The following is a 23619-nucleotide window of genomic DNA, read 5'->3' as shown; positions in this document are numbered from 1 at the left end:
CCGTGGTCCCCTACTCTGGAGCTGGCATTTTCTGGTGGCGATGGCGGCAGTAGCAGCGATAAAGATGACGACGGGGACAGCAGCTGAAGCAGGCCCAGGGACCGCCTGGCTGTCTTTACGCGGGCGCTCTACCCGGGCCAGCTCAACTACATCGAACGAGACGAAGGATCATGAAGCTATGGTACGCCCGCTGGCATTTCTAGATCCAGAAGTTCAGAAGTATAGAAGCGATAGAGGGCATCTATTTTAATGCACCAAGTTTTATCTTCAACCAGGTAACCAACTACTACATAACTACGTTGGGTGATGATCAATTGCCTGTAACTAACCACTGCAAGTTTGATTAACTAGGTTAACTAGTTACCTAGGTTAGGCCCATTTATTGATCTCAAAGTTACCGAAAATTCCTCACAAAGAAAAAGACATCAATTTAGCATGGAAATCGTGGCCTTTACGTGCCATATGTGCCGGAAATTGCCAGGGAGTCGACAGGGATGTCTCTAGTAGTCTGCTTGTCATCGACGGTTGACTGTACTTTAGGTCCTCCGGGCTGCAGATCGAGAACCAAGCTGTACCATCCCTTGCTCGTAGGCTTTTCGAGATGCACCACAGACGCCTCCTGCGGCGTCGTGACCTGGACATTTGCCCAAGCAGAGGTCCCCGACTGCGGTACGATGACATCTGGCTCCGAGGACGGCGTCGGGTTGGCCTGAAGTCGAAGTTTCAACGAGGTTGGCTCTTGGTTAACAGGCGATAGATTGCCCAAACCCGCACTAATGTATTTCAGCTGCATACCAGGAACATTGTGAAGAGAGCAAGTGTACTCGGGCTGCTCGGTGGTTCCAAATGATTCAACCGATATCTGGCCTTGGATGACTCGCAATGCTGAGATATATCCTAGAGCATCGATCAGCTTTCTTGCAGCTGGCTCGTAGTCCGGATTTCCGCTTTTGCGCAAGGAGTTGCCAATACTATCAACTCTGATATTGACTAGGGAGGCAGTATTAGAATTGTTCAGTGTCTGCGCCCATTCATTGAAGGTCTTCCTGTACTCTTCGGGATTGTTATCAGGCTGCGAGGTGCTGAGCTCGACTCGAGAAGCGTCGGTTCCGCCGCGAACATACACCTGGTTCTCGCGTGTTTGGCGATACGCCTTATAATCGCTCGACTGCTTGATGCTCACGTCCCCGCTGACATCTGCTATTCCATTATATTCGGCCTTGACGTGAAGCTCGAAATTCTCTTTAGTTTCCGTCTTTGTCAGTTCGTTGTTGACTTTGAGCTGGTACCGTGCTCCAAATACTCAGGACTCCATGACGTGCGTCCCCCAGTCATTGAAGAAATTCATATACTGATCAAAGGTGGTCTGGTCAACTTTCCAGTCTGGAAGCTCTTCGACCGCCGCAAGGAGCTTTTCGTTTACCACGACAGGAGATCCGTCGTAATCGAGCTCCAAGAAGAACGAACGGTGATCAACACTCATGACTCCATAAACTTTCGCCGTGCTTAGAGAGTGAGAATAGCTATATTGCGACGAGGTGGACGCTGAAACACCAGCATAACTGGCGCTGAAGCTCGCACTGGTATCAAGCATGCTGGCCAGGTCTGTCCCGGTCTCAACCCTCATGGAATTAGTTGTGGTCCCGCCGGCCGAATTTGTTAATTTCGTGTTCTTAGGGATGGCATAGGTATCGCCATCCGGGAACGTAACGGTGCTCTGGTCCTCGCTGAGCGTGACGATTCTCCTCTTTTGATCGAGGACTACGTCAAGGTCGAATGCATCACTTCCTTTTAGACCGCATTAGAGGACTATCATTCAGGTTCCGGTGAAGTGAATACATACCCCTTGGTAGCAAAACAACACTCTGGCCCAGCAGTTGGGCATCAGTGAATTGGCTGGTACTACTCATGGTGTCAAACTAGTTGAGGCGAGCTGCTTCGATTCAACTCAGACTCGGACAGCAGGATACCCTCTGCCCGTACTTTATAACCATTCATTGGATCGCCCCCTGCCACGATAAGTACCCTGGCTGATCGTCATACCCCGCTGCGGAGGCGGCCCGCTGACCCTTAACTGTGAACCCATCAGCAGCTCACTACATGCATCATGATACACTGCATGAACATTTAACACGTTACCCCTGCCTCACCGGGCCAATATCATAGCAGTTAGAGCCGCGGAGCAACTCTCCGCAGCATGATCCTCATTTAGGAAACCAGAAAAAGATGCTGGTAGCAGTATTTGAAATGTTTCTAGTTGACTATGAAATATTTCATGAGTTGTCAACCACCTTGCGAGTTGCTATCGATTATTATTTCCATAACTGGGCATTCGACACACACCTCGGCCAGCTTCCTAGAAAAGATAAGCAAAGGGTGGGAGGGGAGAGGAGAGGGGTAAGAGCGATTATCAATTCATCGGTCAGCTTTCGAATTTGTGAAAAAAGGGCGGGAAAGAATATATCGGACTTTTCAACCTCTGGTCTAAGAAAGTGATCGGATATATAAGAAGGTATGGTATAGAACCCCTTGAACATCGGCCTGAATACATTACACATTCTCAAGCACAAAGCATCGCATTCTCCCGCTGACTTTTACACGAATCTAATTGATTTTCGAAGAAATGCACTACATCTACGTTGCACTCTTCACCCTTTTGGGCCTATTGTCTCACGCTGAAGCTAGATCATGCGGAGATGAGTATTTGTACTGCGGGTCTACCCTCCAAGGTAAAGGTAGGTAGTTCAATCGACCTTTTCCCCCCTCCATGGTTAGCTAGTTATATCAAGATTGGAAATGCTAGAGATCTAACCGTATTTCTAGGATGGAGCCAGACTGAGCTCGTCAATATAATCAATAAAGATCCATTTCCCAACCCAAACGCCGTTGACGATTATCGGAATGCACTATTCCAATGCGGTGGTAGTGATAACCCTTTCTTCGTTGGATACTGCAATAGAGGTTGTATTAATGAGGGTAGCGGGCACGATGACGTTTGTAGGGGTGAGTGCTGAAGATGCTGATGATAATGAACTCGCCGATCAAAACTAACCCGATGCTTAGATCCATGAGTAGTCTAAGGAGTTCGCTTTTTCGCCTTCTAGTCACTCTGTGTCCTCCCTTTCGGTTCGTTATATATATTTACGCAAGTCAAGTTCTAGCGTTGACCGGTGTGAATAATGATAAGAGAATAATGTATTTTGGTGATAGTAGCTTTTCGGAATAATAATTTCTAATTATAGTTAATATTTTCGTATCATATAGAACAATCAGCTAACTTTTCCATACTGAATTTATAATTATCTTTAGATTGTATTCTAATATTTGCCGCTTCAACCACTTCCATATTGCTTCCCGTAGTTTCAACATCCCTAGGTTGCGGTGGATCTCCGCTTCTGGAATATAAGCTAGTTTATACCTGGCGGAGTTTGGGATGGAAGGACATTGATGTTGCAACATTGGGTACGCTGTATGATGGCTGCTATGTTTTTGTTGCTTCTCGAGCCGTTATTGCTCCTCTGCGTAGGGCTGGTCGCGGATTATGTCAGGGGTATGTATCATCGTGTATTTTTATAATACCGCTCTGTTCCACATAACTACCTAACCAACCCCCAGGTGATACGTCCTGAGCTTGTAGTGTTTCTTGCCAAGGGGATATTGTCAGCAGTATTGCCTTAGGTGACAAGACGGCCCAGGGAGGCGCAGTATCTTATATATATCCCGCCACGCTGACGGCTGCCCTGAAGTGTGTTGTTCGGTATCGATTTGAGCTTCCCATTCGGCAAGCATTCTTCTTTGAGTCACGGACGAAGAACCTCTTTTATCGTCTTTCGAGGAAGTAAAGTTACTGTCCTCAATATAGTTGATAGATATATGAAGCCGGAGTTTTCTCCCCTGGATGTCAATACAATACCACGGTCGGCCGGCATTGTGAAGGGCCTCCACGCAGTAAAAGCACAGGGTCAGGGAGAAGGTTCAGTAGAAGCTGCATGTGTGAACGAGTGAGGGGTATATTTTCCATTGTACCTGGGCGGTTATCCTGCTCGTACCAGGATAGCTGCAGGTGGTGTAGGGGCATGTCGTTAGTACATGCAGTAATTCATAACCGTAGTGTTGAGGCGCAGGGATAGGTAGCCGACTATTCTGTATGGAGACATCTTTCCGCTGTCAGGGGTAGGAGTTTATAATCAAATTTTGCCTATACCTTTGACAATGAATAACTATGCAGTATTATGATATTAGTGGTTTGAGGGCAAGTTTGGACGATTCACCTTGCTGGCATGTTGTCGTAGAATGGACGAAAAAGCGGAGATACTGTAAGATTTCGGGGTATTCATACAAAAGTAGCTGAAAGATGGCAATGCGCGAATGGATTGACCAACAAGTCATCTATAGGGAGGTCTAAGAATGAGCGTAAGTAGTTGGTAGTTGGTATTCTTAGAACAGTGTTCATCCAGTTGGTGGACTACAATATTGGCAGGTTATACGTTGTATTATCAACCTGCTGGAAGGTTGTATGTCTTCAGTCATCATCTTTAAACCATTCATCCTCAAGCAACTCTTTAGCCGTAGGCCTATCCCTCCAGTCCATCATCATAATCTTACCAATGAACTGCTTGTCCTTTTTGCAAACCTCTTTTTCTGTTGTATGGCAGAAGGGGGTTGTTTCTGACTGTGGAATCTCTTGCATAAGCCATAGGATTGCTCTAACAGTGATAGGGGACACTATGTCTTCATATTTCCCCGGAAATGGGCCAAAATATCGAAATTGCTGCTTGAGGACTTCTATTCCGTACTCTTCATGGCCATATGGGACAGTTTTTGGGCGAAAAAGGTTGAGATTTCCTCCATATATTAGGCTTATAAGCTATATCCCAGTCGATTAGCCCTAATTAAGGGCGTTTTGTTTGTAACCAAGGGTATCAAAGTACTTACAATAGCCCCAAATGACCATATGTCTGTTGCTGTATTCCAAGGAGTCTCCATGATCACCTCCGGACTACTCCATATGGGTGCACCAACTGGTGTCCCCTTTTTTGCCCACTCCGAGTCCGCAGGATAGGCACCGCCGAGGTCACCGAGCCGGATGTCTGAGAATCGTACATCATTGGAGGCATGCTTGTTGTAGTTCACGAAGATATTGTCGAGTTTGACATCTATGTTAATAAGCTTAGCATAGCTGCAAATTAATTGTAGAATAATTGATTCATCAACCTGTATGCACATATCCATCTTCATGAAGCGTCTGCAAAGCCTTGAGGACCCTGTTTGATATGTATTTCACCTCTTTTCTGTTCAAGGTCTTTTCAATAGATGCGTTGAGTAAGTGATCATCAAGGTGTTTCAGCACGATAATCGTAGGGTCTGATGGATCTTGAATCTCATCAGTTAAACGCCGTAAGAAGGGGGTTCGGTCCTGGAAGCGCTTCAGAACATCTCGTTCATTTTCCACGCGAGGATGGGCGCGAACTCCTTTGATAACAACAGTTGTCTCGGTCTGATCTCTATCAAGAGTGAGTATATGAACTGTCCTGCTTTATAACATGCTTAAGACCTTACTTTGCAAGCCATACAGTCTCCTGGATCTGCTTGGTGATGGCGTATTTCCCCAGACTTCCTCGAAGAATTTGACCAAGCCGGAGAAGCGAGGACGACATAATTATGAAAAAGAATGAAGCTTTCTCCTGAAATGTCTTGTGAAATTAGTATGTATCCCAAAGGTTATATACAGAGTACTACTCCGTACAAGCAGGAAAAGACAGGCTTGGAAGACGCTCTGGGTCTGCTGGTCCAGGGCCGGCGTAAGTTGTAACCTTCCAGAGTTAAACCTTAGGCCACCTGGCCACCTGGGCGGTTAGTTACCCGGGATCAAGAAAGGGTGAGCAAGTGAGCCGTGCATCTGAAAGGATAGGCCCTTTGGAGGTGTACTAGCTCAAAGATATTTCTATCCCGAAGATGATTCTATTATCTTGTCGTGAAATGACGCCGCGGGATGTTAGTTAAGTCTTAGCCTGTAACTAGTTAACTAATTAGTTAACACAAACGCCTAGTTAACGAGTGACCGTGGAACCCACTCGCTGGTTGGAGCGACTGCCGCAGCGTACCATTAACTGCCGCGAGTGAATCGCAAGATAAATCTTTCGTTGGGACCATTAGACATACCAGGGACATAATATCTATCCGTTACATCTTGACTGGCTAGGGCGTTGGAGCCAAGCTAGAACCAGGATCTCATCGGAGCATTAGTTACCGACGCATCAGCTAACTAACTATCCAGAGCACACCGTCGCCTCCGCGGAGTTCTTTATTTAATCAATCTACAAGCCCCAGAGTATCAGGTGCTGCGCCTGGTCTGACATCCTCGTATTTAGGGTGATATATATCGAGAGAATTACTCTCCCCCGCTCCCAATGATACCAGAGAACTTGTCGAGAGAAGGCTTCCATTCTCATGACTAGCGATGCAGGCAGGGATTCTGTTAATCTAAAGCATTGACGGATCCTGAGCGAAAGACAGAAATAGTAAGTCCTATAAGCTAACCACCTCGCTGCTTGATAGATAACTTTTTCCTGCGGCTGCCCAACGAATCCTTGTATATAACAAAAATATACCCCGGACATCACATGTATGCTTCTGATGACTGCGTTAGTAGGTATTTTCTTGAGTCAGCTGGGGCTCTACTGTGTTGCCTCTAGTATTGTGAGGCTCGCCTGGTTAGTGAAATCACCTTCAATTTAGCTGCAGTTAATATGTTGATTCCATCTAACTGGTTAGTTAAGGTACAGAGTCTTCACTCATTGGAGTTACGGTTACATGGCGGTCCACGAAGACGAAGAAAGGGTAACAGTCGATCTGCCTAGTTATCTGGGACGCGGGGTCAAGAATAGGACGCGAAACTGACGAAGATAATTCTCTATGTACCAAAAATCTGATATTCAATCCTTCGCCCATGGACTGTCTTAGCGTTGCGACTGGAGATGCGACAATCCATGCTTTCTAATATATTTAGGCGAGTACGGGCCTTCGATGAAAACTGCTGAGCGCTGAGACGAGGTTTGGAGACCTGCCCACGGACGTTCTGATCGTGGAATAGACAAGAATTGCATCCGCCTCATTTTGCTGCATCAAGCTGAGATCACTTACAGAGCAGTGATACCATGTGGGTTGCATTTTTAAGCGAACTGATGATGTTCTCTCACCTTTCTCTGGTGATTTGATAGCCGAGTTGGCCAAAAGCAAGAGAAAATTCATGAGCAAACTCGAATCAATTCAACAAGACAAGGGCTGTGCTTACCGCCAAGGGCTCTGCTTACAAGCACTACTATTCTTGTAATTCAGCTCAGATATCCAAGCAGGCTCCTCCTCTTGACTCCATAGTATGGACAGATGGGAGGTATAAAGTCGGCGCTCTCGCCCATCAACCTCAATATTTAACCATCAAACTCGACAGTCAACCATCCTCAGAACAACAATTCAAATTCCTATTGCTTTAATTTCAATCAAATTCGCAATTCTTCTCAATATGAAGCTCACTGCTTTTGCCGTTGCAGCCCTTTTGCCTCTTATGGCACTTTCTGCTCCTGCTCCAGTGGATGATGTTCCCGGGAAGTATGTTGTCACTCGTGGAGATGAGGCTCCTACTACGCAGCCGCGCACTATTGAGAAAAGGTCTGTTACTGGGACCATCACTGCCTCTGCACTCAAATGTCGAACATGCCCTCGTACCTCCTGCACAGCCGTCAGACAATATTCCAAGGGAACCCGTGTTACCTTGCGATGCCTTACTGCGAAAGACACGACAACCGTGAACGGTAATCCGTAAGTCGACTATAACTTTCTCAATCACTGTCAAGTATCTTCTTAGCTAACTAAACATCATAGATTCTGGGCTAAAACGAGCGATAATTGCTATGTTTCTGATTACTACGTGAGCTGGTCCGGTTAGTCTACACTCAATTCTTTACCGGATGGAATGCCCTAAAGCTCAGCTAACCTGTCGCAGGATCTCTCCCTTCCTGCTAATTGGCTATAATGCCGATCTGGAATCAGTAATGGATGGAGATATGCTTGGGTCGAGTTCGGATCATGAATATCGTGCTCTCCCGTCAATTCGTTCTCATCCTTTAGCATATCGCCCATTTTCCATATATCCTGGGACTTTTGGGAAATTATCGATCATCTAGTTGTGAGGCTCCGAGAGAGGTTTACTTATCAGAATGGATATGACGCCGTTGGATTTATATCTAGTTATAGAAAAAGTCAAACCTTAATAACTAGTCCAGGGTTCCATATATATATATAACTATACAGCCTTCTATCCATTTTTTCAAGTTTTGAGCCACTAAAATAACTGTACACGCGTAGCTATGTATAGACATAAGCTAATAGTTTACCTCGAGGCTCTCTCCTACAGTCAAGGGAAGAAAATGGTTTGTCTTTATTCCCCCGAAAGTCAAACAAGTCAGTGAGGCTCGGGTAAGGTTCGAGAGCGGGCCCTACTAAACGCTAAATTTGCAGATCTTAAAGCCAGGCTATGCGGGTCCACCCCAACCATATACTATCTATAGCTCTCTCTATAACTATAAGTCCCCTACTAAATCCGCAATATAATATTTATTGAAATCAGCTTATTTAGTAAGTTAATACCTCTACTATGTAATTTAAAGGATTTCCAATGATATCTAATTTATTGACAGAATCTTTAATTTTAGAGTAATATAAGTCTTTTAGAATACTCCGTACCTCTTCGTTTCCTGAGAAAAGCTATTCCCGTATGGATCTGACAGCCGATGCATGATCAGATATCGAGGTGGTTTCTGTTACTAGATCTCTAGAACGCTGAAAACAAGATTGCAGTCGCTCCCAAGAAATTATTTCAAGGATGCAGATATCCATTAGGCAGTTCTAGTACGAATAATGGGTATCCCATCCCCCCGCGCTCGAGAGCCCGACTAAACATTGAAACTTGGATGCCTATTCTCTCGGCAGGATTCAGCCTCAAGGCAACCATATTAATAATACCTAGGTATTTGAGAGCCCACAACGTCTCCCCAGTATTCTATAATATCTGCACAACACAAGTACGTTGTAGCAGGATTTTATCACAATGGCCGAACAATCATCCCAGACACCGCGGATGCGTATCCGAGAACTTCTACCAACTCTTCATCTCGGTGACTTCTCTACCGGCCCGCTCAACTCTCACAGACGTACCAGGTGTCAAAGTCAACACCCAAGAGGTCCATGGCGACGATGGAGCCATCAATACCGGAGTGACATGCATCCTGCCTCGCGACAACTGGTCTGAGGAATTCTGTTACGCTGGCCCGTTCAGTTTTAACAGCGCTGGAGAGCTCACAGGCGCCAATGTGGTCAATGAGACTGGGCTGCTAATTTCGCCTATCGTCTTGACTGGGACACTCGAGATAGGTGCAGCCTATCAGGGCATCTTCCATTATGCTATCAAAACTCTGGGTTCTGAGGACGGGAAAGTGGACTGGCTGACGCTCCCGATTGTTGCCGAGACGTGCGAGGCGTATTTGCATAAGTGAATTTCGTTTGCAGTAAAGCCAGAACACGTTGTTGCCGGACTGGAGAATGCAAGCGCAGAGAGAGTCAAGGAAGGAAATACAGGAGGCGGGACTGGTATGATATGCCATAGATTCAAGGCCGGGACTGGGAGCAGCAGTCGAGTCGTCCCTCGCGGAGACGGGAAGCCGGGTGTCAAGGGATACACTATCGGAGCCCTCGTGCAGACGAACTACGGTAAGATGAAGGACTTGCGTATTGGAGGAGTACCCATTGGTCGGATACTCGCTGCGGACGCTGCGAAGGATGAAGCCAGAAAGGCTGCACTCGAAGACCTTGCGAGAGAGAAGGACCGCAAGGACGGGAGTATCATTGTGGTGCTTGCCACCGATGCACCCTTGCACCCATTACAACTGCAGCGCATTGCGAAACGTGCAACAGTTGGCCTGGCCCGAGTTGGGGGTAATGGCCATAATACCTCTGGAGATATCTTCCTTGCTTTCTCGACTGGGAATTCGATCCCGAACATGGATGTTCTCGGACCACGCAAGGGCCCGACACCACTGGCCATCGAAGTTATTGACGACAAAACGATCGATAATCTCTTTGATGCGACTGCAGATGTGACTGAGGAGGCAATATACAATGCACTTTGCATGGCAGAGACTATGACTGGCTACCTAGGGCGAAAAGTCGAGGCACTGCCACTTGATAGGGTTAAGGAGATTGTAACCAAGAGTGATGTGAGCAGCGAGTATTTAGGCTGAGACGGAATAAGAAGCGCCTCATGAACTATGCTGACTTCTTGAAATACAGTGACGTCACTAGACATTTGTATTCGGGCCAGTAACTAGTTAGCGCTACTTAACGAAGTTAGTTATTTAACTCTCGGGTCTTCCCGTACCTTGAATAACTAACTAAATATGAAAGTTGGTTAAATCATTGAATGTAAAAAGTTGTGCTTCTTCTATAAGCAGTTTTCGCTCGTCCCTGACAATTGTATATTACCTGCAAGTTGGTTGTCTGGCCAATTACAAGAGTACGGCCTTTCGCTTATCATTTGCTCTGAAAAGCGCCCGGAATAGAATGGTGGGAGCGGCCATAACACTAGCCAGGGACGAGTATAGAATGACAAGATGCGGATTATTCGAGATCGAGGTAACAGCTATGGCGAGCAAGCCTTCAACGTCCGAAGTTGTCATCCAGACAGATTGAATAACTGACTTTATTGTCTTTGACGCTTGATTGTGGCAATCTCAGTACAAGTGGTAAAGCAGAATATTTTTGCAATAGCACCAAGGACATAGATCGGAGTCTGAAGACAGATATCTAGTTTGGGATTTGGCCGTTCTGGAAATATGGATTATGCTCCTCCAAAATGAAGCAAGGAGTAACTGAGGGCCAATTCTGTTCTCTTATAAACGAGCTATGGACATTCTCTTAGAAAAATTCAAAGAGGCAGTTCTCACTAGAATCACGAATCGTATACTAGAGCCAACGCCCAAATTGAAAAAATAGGCGGACCGTCACTGCTAACGTGTCTTCTTTGCCTTCACCTTTCTCCCTCTTCGACGCTTTAGCGCATCCGGAGTGTATTCGGTGTCAAGGAGATAGTCCCCTAGGTACTCAATCGGACCCGAGAGGCAAACGTCATACCACTCAGTCAAAGGCAGGAAGAACATACCAAATTTGAGGAAGTTCGACAGTGAAGTGGCTTAGAAGTACAAACTTGGCGCAATCCCACTACTCGCGTAATGAAGTACTTTGCTCTGAAGGAGAATGTTAGTTCCGATGGCGGCTAGAATTTGGTTGATTTCGGCTGGTGCCAGGTGTTAGGCTTGCAACTTACACTTTGAATATTGTACCTCTTGAAGAAACCCAAGCTATCGATGAGGATCCACGGAAGAGAACGGCCGAAGTAGAACAACTCGTGAATAGCGAAGGACATGATGCAGGTGGCCAGGGCATCATTCTGCAGCCACGCATACCATGCAACCCACAATCTTTCTGCCACGGTCAGGTGGGTATTGACTTTGGTTATATCCTGATATTGGCCCCATTAGGTGCCAGGGGGCAGCACAGTAGAATTTCTGGAAGGAAAAGGGTCAATATGCGACGAATTCCACATAAGAGTATAATTCAACCCACCCCGCGGGGGTGTAATGGATCGTTGGGGATACAGACATTGTGGTTTCTAGCAGATTTCCAATAAAAGAGAAGAAGCAGAGGCTAAGAGAAGGGCAAGACCATTTTGTGAAGTACTAGAATATATGGCTCGGATAGCCATCGGCCCGTATATGGTCTGGTGTTTGCAGGGCTACCTAATAATTTTTATATTCCGACTTCCGTGTTATATTATAACCCGAACCGGAGAACTGAGTGGATAGCTTTCTCGATAGTAGATACTTGTGGTTTTATTCATCGGCGGCCGTGTATTCTCTCAATCTTGAACTATTTCGTCCATGACATCAGGTGAAGTGATATCGGAGTCTTCAAATGCATGGAAGTGAAACAGTATAACTACCGAGAAGAAAGATATGGGGGCTGAAACCATTTCCAGAATGTTTGCAGAGAGCCGAGCAGTTTGATCTCCCTTCGTCTTCTGTTCTTCCCCTGACAGCGATCACAAACCTAGGAGAGAAACGAGTAGAGAGTCCGATAACCAAACACTTTGGGCGAAAGGACCTGAAGGATTTCACGAAGCTCGCTTGTAACATCTGTAAGGTGACGCCTTCTACTCTGAAACACCTTTTGATTCATACAAAAGCAGTGCACGGTTGTATCTCAAAAAAAACGAAATTGCGTAAGATAGTTCAACCTCTAGCACTTCCCATCCTTCTCCGAATCAATAGTTGGTCATCTTGTCTTCGTGTTAGACAGATTATCATTAGCTTCCGGAGCTTGGAAAGATAGGATCGAACTCGTCAAAAGAGGGAATATTGCAACAAGTCCTGGAAAATTGCTGAAATGGCTTCGCCTTCTTGGCTCTCTTGTTATGAGAGGCTCTTAGTTCGTGGCTCACACGAGGGAAATGCTGTTGGCATCGATCGCGTTCAGCCGGGTCGACCGATAACTAGGGATTTGAGACCACAGAATCCAATAACTAGTTAGTTAAATCTGCACGGTGGGAGCTGAAGCTTCGCTGATCCTTAAGGCCTGCGTCGCATTCAGAACAATACCACATATGCCCGTGGCTATCTCTCACTCTGAGCGAGCTCGGGCGTCTGATGAAGCTGGTATGTTGGCGTCGCATACGCCTGAGCAGCGTCTCCAACGTAAACTCCTCTTGGTGCTCTGTACATTCGTATCGTGAGGCCATCCATGCTCGAAGCTTTGGAGGTTCTTATTCGTAGAGCAAGAAACAGTTAACTACTACTCCGTACTTGATTTATGGATTAATTTGTCGGAGAGCAATAAGCCATATGCACATGTTCTCTGTAATCCTTCAACGCAATAGATCGAGGGAGATGTTCGCAATCCTGTCCGCGATAAAAGGGTGATTATAATAATAGATCACTGCCGGGAGTCAGCGAGCCCCGAACCCTGGTGGGCCTGACCGCTAGGCTAAATGCCACCTAGTTAACGAGTTAGTTAGCGGCCAGCGCTCTCCCGCCTCCAGCCCAGCCGCCATGCTCCATCCACTCCACGGCCATCTTTCAATCCCCACGGGCGTGATATCGCGTCTGCTATAGCTACGACAGTAACTACCACAGAGGACAAGACAGTACCGTCTCCATAACAGTTCAGCGCCTCCAAGTTCCAGGGCCTGGAATTTCATCATGGTCCAATTAGTCGAATTTCGAGGTTTGGCTTTTGCCCCGGACGCCGTGGCGCATCTCGCGAAGCAGCTGGATGGATGGCTCAGCTTCGGTAACGAGTAGTAAGATGACCTGTAGAGCTGGGGCGGGCGCGAACTCGAAGGCGATAGACAAGCTATTATTTAAGCCGTCTCCAAGTCCGACGGTTCGTTTCTCGTATATTATCATTTGTGTAAGTACTCCGTGCTCCGTACTCCGTATTTGGGGAGGACAGTCTCGATGGCAAAAAGAAACGAAACCTGAGATCGATAACTCACTAACTAACTAGTTAGTTGACTAACCTTGAAAACACGCAACTCGGACGCCTAGGACGACGCGGGATCACGAATAGTTACACGAGCGCGATGGCTCGAATGAGACGGACCGAGCCCATCAAGACGTTCTATGAGCGATTCTACCTGGATTAACCTGCTGTCACTGTGTTCGCCCCACCCAAATCCAATGCAAATCGTTTTCTTTTGCTGGCGAAGACACGGGACACGGCAGGGCGACGGGCCTGAGCAATAGGGGAGGGAGGGAGGAGGTGAAAGGGCGAGATCCCAATGCACGAAAGCCACGGAGCATCTCTGGTCATAATAATAATGCCATGGATGGGATGTATCATTATCTGATCTTTTCGACCTCTTCCCGTCCATTCCTCCTCCGAGATGAAGGAAAGAGTCTACTCCGTACGGAGTCCTGCTGCTTGATAGTGCAAGAGGATGACTCCCTCGAACGATACGGCCACAGCTGCCGGCGCTGTGGTTCTTGGAATGGACAGGGCGGATCTATGGGTTCCCTGTGTCGTCCTGGTCGTGATATCGGGGCTCTTGGTGGTTGTGCGGCTGGTCGGTCGATACTACAGGGCCGGCATCCACGTCGACGACTATATGATACTGTCTGCATACGTATGTACCAGCCTGAAGGTCGTGAAACAGTGATATGAAAGTGCTGACAATCTTTCTTGAACATCAGGTAATCACAGCTCCGTTTACTGCTGTGATGGTACTCGGTGGGTAGTTAGCGCATCCGGACTATCCACATGGCATAACTACATACATGCATGCTCATAACAGTGTACAGGAGTCTTCCACGGACTAGGCGCACACACACGGGACTGCTCGCCGCAAGACAGGATAATCGCGTTGAAAGTAATTATATCACTCACTACTCGCCCTGTATTGCGAATGAACCCATGCAGGAAAAAACAATGCTAACGTTGCCGTCCTGGATCGCAGTGTCTGTACATCCTACAGGTTCTATACAAGCCTGCCCTCGGCCTGATCAAGATCGCCTTCCTCCTCTTATTTCTTCGAATATTTTATGTCCAGAACTGGTTCCGTTGGTCATGCTATTTCCTCATGGGACTGACGGTGTTAATGACAATCGGATTCACTTGTCCATCCATATGGCAATGCAAGCCGATCAACGCATATTGGGACCGCTCCATTCCACACAAGTGTATTGAGAATGCGCAATGGAGAGTCGTCTACTCGGGTCTCAATGTCGCTACCGACTTCTTGATCTACTTCCTCCCGATAAAGCAGACTATCGATCTCCCAATGAGAACGAGGGACAAGCTTGCTGTGATATCCATCTTTTCCCTTGGAGGATTGTAAGTTGCCAGCCCTGTGTTATCCTCGTGGGGTCAATCATTTTTTACTAATGTCGAGGATATAGTGTCTGTGTCGTTAGCATTGTTCGAATAACATATATAATAGGGAAATCTGACAATAGGGACCCCTTGTGTCAGCTACACCATACACCCCCTCCCCCTCGCTGGCCAAATTTTGCTAATAGCTGAGCATTATAGGGAGCATAGCACCGCTCGCACTATGGACTACCATCGAACTCAACACCGGCATTATAGTTTCCTGTCTACCTATGCTCCGTCAACCCCTTTCGCTTATATGTCCATCAATACTGTCAAGCCTACGGGACGGGTCGAGGAGCTACAGGGAGAATTCCCATCAATTGAAGCATGGCCACAGCGGCGGCGAGTCAGGACGTGGTGCCGTTCCTGCCGGAAGCGCCGATTCGCGATGGGTAGATCACTACAATGAAGATATCTATATGGATACCGTTACGTCCAGAATCGATATAGGCGGAGAAGGGAGCAAGGAATGCATTCTCTCGCCAACTCCACCCCCGGACGCTACAGCAGGTAAATACCTAGACTTCTTTATATCTATATCTACCTTCTAAGAGAATAACAACTGACTAGCATAGAAGATCTAGATACCTTGGTGCCAAGGATGCCACCCATTTACTCCTCCAAATTCCGCAGTCATGGCTCTCGCGATCAACCTTGACGTCAATATGGCAGTCTACACACCCTCAATGCCATTTGTCCTCTCGCCCTAAAGCGGCGGCTGCTCCCCCTTCAACTCAGGCTCCATCCGCCTCCACGCCTAGACAGAACCGCCCACAGCAGGCAGAGATACCTCAGAACCCCTTTAGCCTCGCCTTGGCCGCAGGCCCTGGGATTGAACTTCTCGGCCTAACTAACGGGGTTTGACTCCCTCGAAGAAGCCAAGCAGGTGGTTAGGCAAGGCTTCACTTCCAGGTTAGTTCAATTTTTCGGTAACCCAACTTCATTTAACTAATAGGAAATTAGAGGTTTGTCCGCTATCAACGCGGGTGACATAGAGACTCCTATTATCCCCGAGTCATCTATAGGCTATAGCCTCGACCCTAAACAGAAGACCAAGTAATGTATTGTGTCAGTACGTATACCTAAGCACGTCTATATTACTATTCATTGTAGCTAAACTAGATAGAGGAGAAGCTAGCAATTATATGGGTTTATTTGCTCTTTTTTTCTATACTAAATAATCAATACTCTAATGCGTTTTTAAATTTATATAAAGAACTCTATTGTATTTTAATAATCAAGATAGAGAAACAGAATCTAGAAAATAGAAGACAATATTTATTATAGTTATATATATTGTTAATTTGTTATATTAGGATATTAATATATTATATACTTCTTTTTTTATTATAAAAATTATTATTTTTTTATATAATATAAAATATAATAAATTTTAATTTTAATTATTAATTTATTTAATTTATTAACTAATTATAATCTACTATATATATATCTTTTCTTATTTAATTCTTTATTTATTTACCTATTTTATATGTATATATTTTACAATACTCTAGATTAATATATCCTCTCTCTTGACTCTTACGTTTATATATACGTATATATAGCCTTTTTGGGATGCTTCCGCTGCTTTGAGTCTGTTCATTCTTGAAGATGCCGCTATCTAAGACTTGCCAAAACTGCGCCAATTCCAAGGTACGCTGTGTGCGGGATTCCGACAATAGGCCATGTAATCGGTGAGTCTGAAGCAGTGCGGAAGATACGGATGTATTTCATCGCTTATCCAGCCTCATAAGATGCTCCCGCCTGGGTAAAGAGTGCGTAAACCGCGAGACACGTCGACGCTTCAATGGGTTTCAGAAAGATCTGTTAGTACAAGCTTCTTCTATTACTTTCGGGGAGTAACCAGAGCTAACAGTTACCTATTTGTTAAGGAGAATCAATGCTCTCGAGTCAAAGGTGAATGAGCTCATGGGCGCTCGTCATGCGCTACTGGTACCACCCGCCAATACTGCCGCGGCTGGTCTCTCAGCTGATGATGATGATGATATTATCAGCAAAGATGTGGTTGATCGCGGGTTTCTAACCATAGAAGATGCTGAATGCTTCCTCTCCACGTTTAAAGTGAGAATGATCGAGCATTTCCCATTCGTTGTGGTTCCCCAGCACACAATGGCAGAGCAACTTCGCCGGGACAGGCCGTTCCTCTTCCTCTCTATCATCTCGGCGGCATCTTACTCAAGCATGCCACTACAACGGAAATTGGGAGAGGAAGTCAGGTCAGCTATTGCCTCGCGGATGATCATCAACGGAGAAGTTTCCTTCGATCTGCTGCAAGGATTGCTGGTTTACCTAGCTTGGTAACTACTGCCGCTCGAAAAATGTGCAAATTCAAGTGAAAAAAATACCAACAGTTACTGCTAGGTGCCATTATCACACGCGGCCGTATCGTTATACCCAATTTCTCCAGTTAGCTATTGGCCTCATTATCGAGCTGCGGTTGGATAGACCGCCGCAGACGAAAGTATGGAAATCAGGGATCCGATTCACATCAAATTATGACCCGGACGATGATACTTTTACTAGACCGTCATTCGGCCGTGATGAGCAGAGGGCTGTCGCAGGTTGCTACTATCTATCCTCGACGTAAGTTCGGCCCACTTTACCCAGAGCCCAGGATGGAATGAAAGGAGAAATCGAGCTCACCTGGTCATAGAATCTCCGGACTTTTGCAAAAACAGCTCACCTTTCCATATACTGCTTACCTCGAAGACTGCTGCAAATCTATTTACGATGCGGCTGAGTACCCGTATGATAAATCCATCCTCTACATCGTTCAGCTCCAGCATATTGTGGAAAAAATTAATCGTATAACCTTTCAGCACGGGATGGAGCTGAATAACTCTGGGTCGGCGATGGAGCTATATGTCTCAAGCTTGAAATCTGAGTTAGAGGCATTCCTTGTCCGGTCAGGGTTTACTTCAGCAGACGAGACAAGTAGGTAATCCCTACCACGAGGACATGCCATTCCCCGGGCTAATCTTTCCCATCTTCTCTATAGCACTTACTACTATGCAGTTCCACACCGCTGAGCTTTCTCTCTACCAGTTGAGCCTACTTGACAAACGTAGACAGCAATCTGGATCTAGACCGACTACGCTATCGGATGATATGTTATACGCGGGTGGCTTGGCGGCACGATCTATACTTGAACTTTATCTATCGCTGCCACCTCGGGCAGAAACCAGCTTCAATAACACTGAATGGGTTCAGATTGGATTTGCTTTGATTGTCGCCTGTAGGCTAGCAGGCACCGCCCCTACAGCTGAACCGGCAGTTTTCCGCCGACACAAGGAATCTCTCTCAAATACTCTGACAAAGTTAAAAATGCGGGTATCGGAACTATCCACGGATATGGTCGATTTCAATGGAGATAAGGACGTTTTCACAGATTATGTCGATCGTGTTGCTCGACTTCAAGTTTGGCTGGATACAAGACTCGAGAAAACAGGCTCCTCTGGTATCATTAACAATGCTGCCTCGGGAGAACTGCGAACAATAGAGGGCACCCCCAGTTTAGAAAATCAGCCGTTAGCAGCTGATGCCTCGGGAGTTATGCACGATTTTTCGCCTTCTGACCTATTTGCTACTATGGCGAATGGCTATCCTTCGATAGAGGAGGATGATTTCGCTTACACTATAGATCAAATGCTGAATAATTGGGTGTGATATTCTCTATCATTACCCCATCCTCAAGACTTGTCTGTTCGATAGAGCACAGAGTCTAAGGACGAACTTTAGGGTGGGGGAGAACAAACCCGTCTGTCTCTTGAGGTATGAAAATCTCGTTTTATATACTTTTTTGTATGGATCAGATCGCCGTTGCTTTTCCCGGTCATTTTGAGGCTGAAGCGCAGCTGTGAACGTTCAGTTAACTAGTTAACGCCGAGCCGAAGCCTAGCGTGCCAGTGCTAACTTTAAACTTAGTTATATACATCGTTTTAGTGAGCTCTATAACTCCGACCCGACCTTGTGTGTATATATTGAGCGAATAAGTAAGAAATTTAACGGCATAAATAAATGATAATTGCCAGTCTAAATACCCAATACCCACCATGATGATTCGCCCTTTTACCCTATTTCTTTGCATTTTAATCTGCAGTTCCTCCGGCCTCTCGTTCACACCATGCCCGCTTCTAGGGCCAGCATTCCCTGAGTTCACCTTGGATACGGGCTCTGAAGTCCTAACCTCCGCTCTCAAGAATCTTACGAAGGCGTTCGATAAACTAGTTCTCGAAGGGAACGGGGATCATGGAGAGATCTTTCCTAACACTACTTCTTTCAGTTTATCATTGTTCTCCGTTAACGAAGGCAACGCAAGCGACCAGCCCTATTTCTTTGATTACCACTACACGGCGCCACCCTTGAAATTTCACCCTGTGGGGAAAGATACTATCTATCGCATCGGCGGTTTGACTGAGATTTTCACCGTTTGGACTATTCTGATCGAAGCAGGAGACCGCATCTGGAATACCCCTGTAACAGAGTACATCCCTGAACTAGCTGATGCTGTGAGCTACCGCAATGGAAAAAAAAATCCAGTGAGCTACGTTGACTGGGAGACTATTACGGTTGGCCAGCTCGCAAGCCATATGGCCGGAATTTCCAGGGGTTGTACGTTTTAGCCCAGCGAAGCAACTATTTGAATTATCACGACTAATTTTGTAGCTTCGATGCCCGATTTGAGCAAACAATCTGCATTCCCTTTCGCCGATCTACCACCTTTTCCGGCCCCTGATACTCCTCCCTGTATTTCGAAATCCTCATGCAACAGAACTGGTGAGTTAACCACTCCACGTCTTGAGCTGAGTGGTCTTTATTTGATATATTCACCCGAACAGAATTCTTCGAGTATATTGTTCAACAACCTCCCGTAGTCCTCTCGGGAACTACACCTATCTATTCCAACGACGCATTTCGAATTTTAGGATATATCGTGGAGTCCATTGCTGGAAAGCCGTTTGCGTCTGTACTTAATCAACGCATTCTTGAGCCTCTCAAACTAGGAAAGACAAGTTTACTCTTAACTGAAGACCCGTCGCCAAGGGTGCTCCCAGCGGATACGAACAGTCACGGATGGATGCAAGGTGGAGCAGAGACAGCGTAAGTCCCCCCACCCCCCACCCCATCCAGAGAATGACTAGCTATTAATACCTTAATAAATCTCGATTTGCAGTGCAATTTCAATGCTCTCCACTGTTACCGATCTCGCCGTTGCTGGAAAATCTATTCTGGCGGCAACCCTCCTCTCGCGCGCCCAAACCAACCGCTGGCTGAAACCCGTTGCCCACACTTCAAACCCTGCAAACTCAGTAGGATATCCATGGGTTATATATAGTGCGGGAGACTATCCCGACACACCGATAATAGACGTGTATACGACTCTTAGCACCGTCGGCTTGTATAGCTCATATATTGGCCTTGTTCCTGACTTCAACGTTGGATTTACTATCCTAGCTACAGATAGTAACACGAGCCCAGATCTCAATCCCCATACTGGTGTTATCGGGGACAACTTGTTGCCAGCCTTGACCAAGATTGCGGCCATCCAAGCCAGCACAAATTTTGGAGGACTCTACTCTTCACATATAGCAAACTCGTCCATCACTGTTTCTGCGGATAGCTCGCCAGGTCTAGTTATTGATACATGGATCAGCAACGGCACTGACTTCCGGGCGACATTGGCCGCCTTAAATGGTGTTGAGGAGGTTGATGCATTGAGCATGCGGCTTTATCCAGCACATCTTATCTCCAAGCGAACCCCTATATCGAGACAAGCCTTCAGAGCAGTCTTCCAGGACAAGAATGAGTTCGCTGATTATGGGACTCCTACCTGTGTGACTTGGCTGAGCGTTGATAGTTTGAAGTACGGAGGAGCGTCGCTTGATCAGCTTATATTCGAGGTGGACACCAATGGGAAAGCTCTGGATGTTGAAATCCCGGCGTTACAGATTACACTTGAAAAGCAGAAATAGTTTTGTATATACATAATTAAATACAAATTTAATTAATAATTAGCGTATAGTAAATTATTATTAATTTATACTTTTAAACTATAATTTATAAAAATATATTATATAGTTTACTATCTAGAATTCTCTATAAAACTAGGAATTAATTCACACGACTATTTTGTTGCAGACTATAGTCTGGAGATCTAAATACTACCCCAACCCCAAACCAACTGATTCTAAGATTTTCTGCGTACTTGCTTTGTCTAGTTCCCATATATATCCCTCGTTTCTTCTCCGTTGGCTTTTACCCATAGAGCGCTTTTAAAGGCTGCGGCTTTTAGTAGTATTTTGCGGGTCCATGGCGCCTGTAAACAAACAGTACACAATAGAAGAAAAAACTATAAGATACCTTTTCAGCAATAGAAATACCCTCACTTTGATTTATATTAACCGTTCGATCTACTTGAATCGTTTACTCGTCTTCGTTGTAATCATCAAAGGGCCAATGCTGCTCGGTCATCTGCCTCAGCCATGGGTCATCATTGACTGCAGCAAGCCCCTCCACCTTGATCGATCGTGCTCTCTCTTTCGCTTGTTTAAACAATTCATTTGATGTCCATCCATCAGACCCAACACCAAGGAACCCATTGATCTGTTCCAGTTCAGTGTCCACATCCCGCAGTGAATCATCCAGTGCTGCCCTCTTCTGCACATCCTGCTCGCTAATTACAACAGGACATGCAGGAAGGCTTCTATCTGAACGGACAGCAGCAATCTTTGACCAATTCTGCGATACCTGTGCGATATCCACTTGCAATGGGGTGTTGAGGCCTTCCCACGGACTGCCTGCATTGTCAAATATCCGGCGTCTTAGGAGACTAAATTCCTGTTCAAGGGCCTCTGAATGAGGCTCATTCAGTTTCTGCGTGAACCCCAGATAAAAAAAGTGCACATGACGGCGGCCGAACTGCTCGCATGCTATAGCATGCTCATCTGCATCCATGGTACCAAGATCTTCGGGGAGTTGCGGTGGAATGAAGTACATGGACTGTTCATCACCATAATTCTGAAATGATCGCGGTATACCAGCAGCAAGAAACATGGGAAGAACCAAAGAGTGCTGCCAGTCGATAAGACCCGTGATCTTAAAATCTTCAGAGATGAAGATGTTGCTGGGCTGAAGATCGGGATGGCGGAGAATAGGAAGGTTGAGCTTCGGGCATGTAGGAGCAAGGTACGGTGCAAGCTGGAGATATTCCAATAGTGAATTGGAATGTTCCTCTGGGTCTTGTTTTTTGTAACCTAATGTTTCCCTGTAGGCACGTTGAAAGATAAAACGAGGCTTTCCATATGTCCGAATCCAGGCCAATTCTTTTTCAGCTGGAGCTTGAAGGACAAGGCACGGATCGTTATCTATAATTGTGAGAATCAGCAAACAATTTTTTTTTTCCATGGGCTTCCTACTCACGGGGGCCGCGGTCTATGTCAAGACTTGCGCGCTCATTAAACCACCATCTAAGATTTGCGTAGGGACCAATACACAGCCCTTCCGAGTCCGATAAAGGTACATGAGGAGTGCCAGGAGGCAGGTCGTGGGATATAAAATAAGAAATATTATTAATATAATTTTTTTTAAAAAAAGAGAATTACTAACTCTATCCTTATATTAATTAGAAAAACCTTTAAGAGGGATAATATTACTCTAATTACTATATCTAACTTCTTAACTTTATTTCTTCTATAAACTTAATAGATTTAGAAAAAAAAATAATTAAATATTATCTCTTAAATTTAGGAGAAAAATTATACTTTAAAAAAATAAAAAATAGTCTTATCTAGTAGTTTATAGAATCTCTCTAGACTCCTTTAAAGGAAAAGGGGGCCTTAAACTTCTAAAAAAAGAGATTTAAATTTTTAATCTAGATTTAAAAGAGCTCTTAACTAAGGAACTAGTTTAGTTATTTAGAAAGAAAAAACTAGATAATAAGCCTAAAAACTTAGCTCTCCTTTATTTAAAAAAGAAAATATCTTTTAAGCTTCTTTTAATTGTAGATAAATATTATAGGTTAAAAGAATATAAAGCTAAATAGAAAATTTTTAAAACTAAAATTTAATATTATTTCTACTAAAAATATAGCTATAGCTCTATAAAATATAAAGTTATTAAGCCTAATTATTAAATTTATATAGAAAATTATAAAATTAAAATTTATAATTATTTAATTTACTATACTCTAAGAAAATAATATAAATATATTACTATAAAATATATAAACTATAGAAATAAATACTTAGTAGATAGTTAAAATCACCCCTTCTTTAAAAAACCTTATTTATCTAAAATACTAACTAAAGTAGAAACTAAAGAAGAAGCTAGTATTTCTACTAAGTAGAAGCTCTAGATTCTAGTTAGGGTTAAAATTCTATAAGAAAAACTATAATGGTGGAAATAAAACTAAAAATTTCTCTAAAATAATATAGCTAGAAAAGATATATTAATATATATTTACTTAGATATAACCTTTAATAATAAAATCGATCTAATTCTCTTTTAGAAGCCCTAAGTAAGTATAAACTATTAATATACTATAGCTTACCTTTTCTACTTCTATTTCCTTCCCTAAATTAGAGAAGTTAGGCTTAAAGTAGTAATTTTTATAAGAAA

The 23619-nt window shown here is 44.8% G+C and overlaps 6 protein-coding genes across 6 annotated transcripts; 3 read left to right on the top strand and 3 right to left on the bottom strand.

The window, feature by feature from the left end:
- Window positions 1–451: 451 nt before the first annotated feature.
- Window positions 452–1910, bottom strand: TRV_00371 (uncharacterized protein; the record flags this gene model as incomplete). The annotated part of the gene is made up of 3 exons (XM_003025385.1): window positions 452–1282; window positions 1424–1788; window positions 1844–1910. 3 exons carry the CDS (start codon window positions 1908–1910, stop codon window positions 452–454), a joined length of 1263 nt encoding a protein of 420 aa, XP_003025431.1.
- Window positions 1911–4522: 2612 nt separating this feature from the next.
- TRV_00370 (serine/threonine protein kinase, putative) lies at window positions 4523–5657 on the bottom strand (the record flags this gene model as incomplete). The annotated part of the gene is made up of 4 exons (XM_003025384.1): window positions 4523–4867; window positions 4936–5156; window positions 5215–5504; window positions 5560–5657. 4 exons carry the CDS (start codon window positions 5655–5657, stop codon window positions 4523–4525), a joined length of 954 nt encoding a protein of 317 aa, XP_003025430.1.
- Window positions 5658–8969: 3312 nt separating this feature from the next.
- Window positions 8970–10295, top strand: TRV_00369 (uncharacterized protein; the record flags this gene model as incomplete). The annotated part of the gene is made up of 2 exons (XM_003025383.1): window positions 8970–9429; window positions 9565–10295. 2 exons carry the CDS (start codon window positions 8970–8972, stop codon window positions 10293–10295), a joined length of 1191 nt encoding a protein of 396 aa, XP_003025429.1.
- A 6616-nt stretch (window positions 10296–16911) lies between these two features.
- Window positions 16912–18669, top strand: TRV_00368 (uncharacterized protein; the record flags this gene model as incomplete). The annotated part of the gene is made up of 4 exons (XM_003025382.1): window positions 16912–17286; window positions 17411–17586; window positions 17657–17937; window positions 18002–18669. 4 exons carry the CDS (start codon window positions 16912–16914, stop codon window positions 18667–18669), a joined length of 1500 nt encoding a protein of 499 aa, XP_003025428.1.
- Window positions 18670–19055: 386 nt separating this feature from the next.
- On the top strand, window positions 19056–20975 carry TRV_00367 (uncharacterized protein; the record flags this gene model as incomplete). Its single annotated transcript, XM_003025381.1, has 4 exons — window positions 19056–19614; window positions 19669–19779; window positions 19929–20103; window positions 20177–20975. The coding sequence occupies 4 exons, from the start codon at window positions 19056–19058 to the stop codon at window positions 20973–20975; spliced, it is 1644 nt and encodes a 547-aa protein (XP_003025427.1).
- Window positions 20976–21426: 451 nt separating this feature from the next.
- TRV_00366 (uncharacterized protein) lies at window positions 21427–22407 on the bottom strand (the record flags this gene model as incomplete). The annotated part of the gene is made up of 1 exon (XM_003025380.1): window positions 21427–22407. One exon carries the CDS (start codon window positions 22405–22407, stop codon window positions 21427–21429), a length of 981 nt encoding a protein of 326 aa, XP_003025426.1.
- Window positions 22408–23619: the final 1212 nt, after the last annotated feature.

The sequence above is a fragment of the Trichophyton verrucosum genome (genome assembly GCF_000151505.1).
Source record: "Trichophyton verrucosum HKI 0517 chromosome Unknown contig00029_1.f1.exp, whole genome shotgun sequence".
NCBI lineage: Eukaryota > Fungi > Ascomycota > Eurotiomycetes > Onygenales > Arthrodermataceae > Trichophyton > Trichophyton verrucosum.
This window is presented reverse-complemented; position numbering and strand designations above follow the sequence as displayed.